General features: G+C 43.5%; 1 protein-coding gene across 1 annotated transcript; it reads right to left on the bottom strand.

The window, feature by feature from the left end:
- Nucleotides 1-501: 501 nt before the first annotated feature.
- PIG-P (phosphatidylinositol glycan anchor biosynthesis class P) lies at nt 502-6,844 on the bottom strand. The gene is made up of 2 exons (XM_089545711.1): nt 6,717-6,844; nt 502-2,755 (listed from the first exon to the last, which is right to left on the bottom strand). The coding sequence occupies exon 2, from the start codon at nt 2,595-2,597 to the stop codon at nt 2,211-2,213; it is 387 nt and encodes a 128-aa protein (XP_089401837.1). The 5' UTR covers nt 2,598-2,755; nt 6,717-6,844; the 3' UTR covers nt 502-2,210.
- Between the last annotated feature and the right edge of the window lie 100 nt (nt 6,845-6,944).

Here is a 6,944-nt window from a genome sequence, read left to right as displayed (position 1 = left end):
GTTTAGCAGAACGCATACGAATTTCGCCTACTAAAGATGAGTGCACCTGACAAGAAAGCATGAGGAGCAGAGCGGAGCTGGCTATACAGACACACAGAAGGCAGTCATGTGCTATGTATTAGGATGTGTACAAATAGGAGCAACAACCTTTGATGGAAGTTAATAGCCAGTGTCCCCACTGGTGCTTTTTTTATTACTTGCTTTGCAGAGCATGTTGGTTCTGTCAGTCTAGTATAAAACACTACGATGTGTCATGACAAATTTGCATTTATTGCCAAAATTTGCAGCGAATTTATTTCTTATCCAATCATCAATTGGCCATCTAATGATGTCATATCCACTGCAAAAGCTGCCACTGTGTGGTTACACAGTCAGTGCCATGACCACATTTTCTTGAGCAAATTAGGATATTAAATACTGGAATATATGCGTTACAACCAATGCTGATAGCATCGCCATAACACAATCTGTGCAACAACAAGTAAAATCGATATGCTCAGATTATGTTGCAGAGCCCGTTTAATGACTTACAGAACACGTTTCCATGAATTTCAGCACAGTACACATTTAGCAGTGTCAACACAGGTACAGCTTATGGAAAAGCTCTTATACACAAGCTCTTAGTATAGCTTCTGTACAAGGTCTTGCTTAAAATCTCGTCATCCAGCATGCGAGATGTTTTGTCTCTCAGCAGGCACGAGCAGTTTTACCTAGGTAGCCATAGCGCACATCGCACCGACGCAGTTATTGAAATTAGTTGTGTTCATTGACAATATTAGAAAAACCCAGCTTTATGCAATAATGAGCTCTACCAGTCCATATTTTTAGAGCTGCCTATTCATATGTCAGGTTTATTTCTTTCACACTATCTCTAGCTGGTTACCATTACTAACAAAGACTGAGACTGCCAGAAGAATGTATATGCTGCACTCTAAAGAATGTAACATTTTCCATCAGCTTCTTACTAACACACAGTGAGCCTGAAATTGTTAACACTTCATTTATTTACACACATGGTCACCTACTCTGCCCAACATCTCAGAATAAAATAAGCAAAAGCAAGCACTATATGCTGAAATTCCTGTGCTAGCGCATTTTTGTGAGACAGCTTATTTTTGCATGTCAACTTACTTGGTTATGAAGCTAAAACCGGCTGGTTAACTATTAAAGCCAAACTGGCTCCACCAGTCAGAAAACAAGTCAACAATACTGCAGGAAACACAGTTGGCTTTATCATTTATGCCTTCTGTTGTCACGGTTCACAGCAAAAAATCACACACGACTGCATCAGGGCTGTAACATGAAAGGATGCTGGTGCTTACAAGCACCAAAGTGAACAGACATTTTCCTGCAGTCATTTGCTTAGTTACAAACTCGTTCGACCAGAAAAACTTCTTAAAACCTCAGCTGGAAACTAGCCCAGGAGCTTTTGTTACTGTTGACGTGAATGACATTAAGAGAACACTGCAAGGCACCTGTAGAAAAACCTTCCTTTAATTCTTATTCAATGTCACTGCTGCAAGTTGTATCTCAAAAAATCTCATTTGACTGCATGCTTTAGGTTAGCATCCGATGACAATGCAGCTGAGCAAGTGCCTGATGTGTATAGCAAGTGCACAGCTAAGTTTATGTGCCTGGTTAGCCAGTGACCCAAATTGCAGTTTAAAACTATAAGAATGGCTCTGTTAATTAGTCTAATTGCTTTCTTCTCTTTCCTATCCCTCAAAACAACACTACACCAATTTCACCGTTATCTCATCATAGAGGCCAAAATTCTAGGACTGCAGCCTCAGCTTTTATTGGCACAGAGGCCATTAGAATGCTAGTGGGACATTTGAAAGCCACAAACCTGAGCTGCCACCTGCAGACACACTCTAGTCATTTTTTTTTTTGTAATTATGGAGCTATGACCATTGTCACAATCCATGAACACAACAGGCTAAACTTTTCTTCTCAGGCTCTCATTGCTTTCAAACCCTCCCCATTGTACACAATCAAACCGGGCACTACGCTTGGTTATTCTCCCAGCCCTTCCATTCTTATCTCTCTCTTCCTGTACTTGCCAGCAAATCAATAAAATTTTCTACATCACTGTGTTGACGTGGGCTGTTCATGCAAGCCTATGTTGTGCATTCTTCTATCTCCATGGCCCAACTTAAGCTTGCAAGTAAAATGCTTTTCAGAAACAGTAACGGAAGCTTTTAATTCCACTAGTCACCCCCATACAGTTCTTGGCACACCTGTGAAATGTGGATGTCCTTTATCGGTGGTATGGCACCATTAATGGGAGTCTTCTTGTATTCATACATGGCATGCTTGTCAGTGATGGTAGCCGGTGAGTCCAGTGTCGCTGTAGCAAAGGCGATGATGGCAGGATAGAGGCAGAAGCCAAACATGAGTACAGCAATGACGCCCACAAGAGGAATGGCGATGGCCCACACCTTGTCGGGAAAGTAGGTGATGCCCATTGCCCTCAGCCAAGAGCTTGGGATGTATGCCCACAGCACGTAGAGAGCAAGTCCCAGATGGCATGACACATACAGAACGTAGCCATAGATTGCTCGGCTGGCAAGGGGTGCCGGTGTCTTGATGGCCATGGTGGTGATGACTGTGCGGGCAGCGTCAAACGAAGCCACTACACACGTCTCAAGATGCGGGCCCAAAGCGCTGGACCGTGTAGATGGCAAGTAACAGGAGGTCAAGAAAAGAATTCACACCAACTCTCAAATGCCTTGCCTCCTTAGCAGTGAAGTTTCTGCAAAAGAAATGAAACGGCCAAGTAAGTTTTCCACCTACTTGCAATGTATTCAAAAGGAAGTGAGGTTTGCGCAGCACAGGCAGTCTGCAGAGACGGTTTTAATGCAACAGCAACACCACAACACATGGCCTGGTAAGTGGAGAAAGCAGCTTTGAGAAACTCACACAGTGTTTCTAGAACACCACCAGCCAATGCACAGTTTAAGATACAGATGCCTACGCTACGCCGAAGCCGGCTGACACCTGCATGACTGGGCCATGCTGGGCGCACCATGGCACAGAACACCATCAGGTGCACAGTTCTTGCATTTTAGAATCTCCACAACTCAAGCAGATGTGTGTGGCAGCATTGAGGGGTAACAGTCAAGTGACTGGAGGTTGCGTGTAACATATAGGTGTTACAGACAGCCTTTGATGAGTGCAGGATGTAACGGGCAGCTTTCACGACCTCTGTACCTAGTGGCTTTGCTTACAAACCTGAGCAAATGCCATACAGCATTTGCCTAGGGAACAAGGCATGCCATGCGTTTTGTATTTATCTCTCCGAGTAGTAAAATATTCTCCTAAGCAAACTATTGGCCTATTTGGGCTCAGCCATTGACCACAAGGTAGCTTACGATAGTCTGCCTTTTTTTGTACATAATTTGACACTGCAACTTGCCTAGATTGTCTGGAATCGGCAAAAAACTGCAGTAGGCTATGCACGAAATTTTCGTCGAGGCAAGTCGAATAGCCGATTTGAGAGGCTGCGCCATATGGGGAACTTCGAGACTCACCCCAGCTCCAAGCAGGTGTGTGTGTGAAAAACATTTAATGCACAGAATAAGTGGAGGTTAGCAGGAACACTGGTTGCCTTGCAGTTTGCCTGATGGAGCCAGATGGTGACAAACCTGGCATGAACCAGCACAGTGTGTTTGTTCCCTAATGAGCAGCCAGTGAGACTAGCGCCCAGACACGGACAATACAACATTTTCTCATGGGCACCACCATTTGAAAGAAGTTAATGCCGTCTAGTTTCTGGTGTGATCATGATCGCCATGCTTGTTTGTGCAACCAGCCACCTCTACATTTGGCTAAGCAGGAGCAGTTGCTAGCTGGACTCTGCATGCATGTTCGTTTTAGCGTTTCTTTCCTCAGTGGCAGCTTTTTTAAATAGAAAATTGATCTGACAAGGCTCTCCTGGCTACGCCAATCTTGATCTAGTGCAGCGGTCAACCGCACAGCGTGCCTGTGCACATGCCAAACGTGCACTGGACCAGCAACAAGTGCTCAGTGTAAATAAACAATGCGGCTAGAAAGCAGATGCCTGAAATTTTAAATGAGCAGGAACTGTCATGCTAAGTTACTTTTAATCCAGTGTACTAGATGAATAAAAGATAGATACATGCAAAAATTGCTCTCTCCATTCTTGAAAATACTCATGCATAATATTTCAAAGTTTACTCAACACTCAACTGGTTCTAACATGGTTCACATGAAATTTATGCGACCAAATGCTTCTCTCGTTAACACAAATGAAAAGAGACAAATGAATCCTGCTGGCAAATACTGCTCATTCGAAAGATTTAAATCTGTAAATCCCTTTCTTAACTCTCCTCGGTGAACGCATGTTAGAGAGCTCAAATTAGATATGTTCATGTGCAGAATTCTGTACAAAGGTGGCATGAAAATTTCCTGGCACTTTCGTAACATCCAGTACATGCCTGATGCGTTTTTCTCTAATACACGACTATGCGGCACTGCCCGAATACAGTGACCATATCTTGCCTGTGCATGCCATACATGGTAGTCCAAAGCAAAACAATAAAGCTGTGACAGTTCGCACAAAGTAGCTTTTTTTTATTTAAAAATCTATGTATCTATATATATTCTTGCCGAATACTCATTTAACCTATGCATGGTAACGAAAAATAATTATTTGTTAAAATGCGCTGAAAAGGTGAGAAAACAGCTGATATCCAAACAGAGTACAGCATAGGCAAACCTGGCTCATCCGCAGTACACACCAACGAAGGGAGGAATGACCCCTTCCCAGTGCCACAATTACATTGCTATTCGTCCTGAAAATGGCAAGCCATCAGTAGCATGCCCGTCCTTTCAGTTTGCTCCCAGAGTTCTCTGGCACCGACAACACATTTCTGCAAAAAGGAATTTGTCCTCTGTTTGCCAGACTCTATCCAAGCGGTCATACCGGTTTAAAACACAATTGCCAGTTGGTTTTAACTGGTACTTACTCGTTTGAGGCGAAATCAACTGGAAATAGTTGCTTAAATCAGTTAGAACCAATCGAGCATTTTCATCTGCAAGTAATTTTAGCACCTCATTAGTGCCCCTTAAAGGGGTGGCGACACCAAATTTGTGGTTGGCGCGTTCTTCGTTTCAAACGCTTTTTATTGCTCCAGAAAGCATGATACACACTCGAAGATTCATATAATCACAGTGAATAATTTAAAATCGCATTTTTAGGTGAACAATTTTCGGTTTCGGTTTCTGAACGCCGAGTTGGACAGTGACGTCACTGTCTAGGATGCTCAACTATGCCTGGTCATGTGGGCACACAAAGTTATGACGCACCCACTGCTGCACTGTCTGCTTTCTCACACACGTGCTGACCAGTGCATGAAAACAATGGCATGGCTAGTCCCAGCAGCTCGGATTTTGACGAATCTGATACCAATGAGGACATCGACTTTTTTTTTGATCGCATGCTAATATCACCTTCAAGGGTTCGCGTGAGGGTGCGAAGCACTTGCAAAATGCCAGTAAACATGGCTAGCTCGGCAATACGTTGACAAAAACTAACCGAGCGAGTGGCGGATCGCAGCAAATGCAGCTCGCTTGTACGTCAACCACGCTCACGTGGCACGTCACTCGTACCTCATGGCTGCGGCTGTAACTGTGCCCCGCTCATCGTACGTCACTGTATTTTGGTATGATGTCACTAAAACGTTGGTTGCTCTACCAGCGTAGTGATATCAGCAATGATCGTGCTAGCGATGGGTCTAGATTGTGAGAGTGAGCATTTAGGCAATCTTTGGAACCGAATTAAAATATTCTTTTAACATTTGTTGTGCCCAACACCTGGCTATGAGTTCCCTTAGCGTACAGAGGAATCCCATAGCAGGCTTTTTATAGCCTCAAACTTTGGTGTCTCCACCCCTTTAAGCAACTGCTTTTAGCCTTACTTGCAGCCCAAGAGTACGCTGGAGATTATGCACAGTAGTGTTTGAAATAAAACGTCAGAAGCAAAACCAAACCCTTGCAGGCAGCACTTCTGACGCCTCCTAAGACAAAACATAGTTTATTCTTACAATGGCTTCATGAGTGTCGAACCAACCGGCCCAACAGCAAGTTCTGTTCAATGGCTTCATACTGTTTGAAACTTCCATCCCTGCACTTTTATAAGAAACATGGGGTAACATCTACAGGTTAAGCTGACTAAAATTCGTACACAAAATAAGTTGCAACTATGTTGTTTTCCCGTTTGATTGTACACAGACACTCTGCACTTACATTGTGAGTATGTTTCCCTCCAAAGAAAGTTTTTTTGAGCAGCCGGACCTCTTTGGGTCAGGGTCAATGCGGAGCGAGTTGTACACTACTTCTGCGTCTCTTTCAGATGGAAACGGCACTGACACACATCTGTTAAATTTACGATAAGGAAAAAAACCGCACTGGAAAAAGCTGCGCTTCCCACTGCAGGGACCGATCATTATGATAGTAAGAAACTCTATGATTATGAAGAAGCACTGCATTTTGTCCACGTCTAGATCAACATTACTAAAACAAAACGAAAGTTTCAACGAAAACTATAATGTAGACAGTGGCAGGAAGGCTTGATGTTGAATTCATAAGTGAAATCGCAGGCGAAGCACATTTGGAGCACTTAATTTGAGCTCTGATATTAAGCGTTGTGCTATTTACTGCAGCTACTACGGACAAAGGATACGCAGACAGACCAGCGTCAGAGGAGTCTTCTGGATGCATCGAAGAAGTCATTTTGGCATAGTGGGTTAACGTGAAAGCACTATTGTGTCTTCCAAAATCACCTTCCTCTATGCCCTTCTGCCGGTAGTTAAACCATAGTACTAGTGCACTGTAACCATAGGTTGAACTGGCACGAGCGCCATATTTTCAGCAGCCAGGATAAACAAAACCTTCATGACTTTTTCTTTCAGTCTAGAACT

This window comes from Amblyomma mixtum, chromosome 5, assembly GCF_055824585.1.
Source record: "Amblyomma mixtum isolate Tamu chromosome 5, ASM5582458v1, whole genome shotgun sequence".
Lineage (NCBI taxonomy): Eukaryota > Metazoa > Arthropoda > Arachnida > Ixodida > Ixodidae > Amblyomma > Amblyomma mixtum.
The sequence above is the reverse complement of the archived record's forward strand: the minus strand, read 5'-3'. Positions and strand labels throughout refer to the sequence as shown.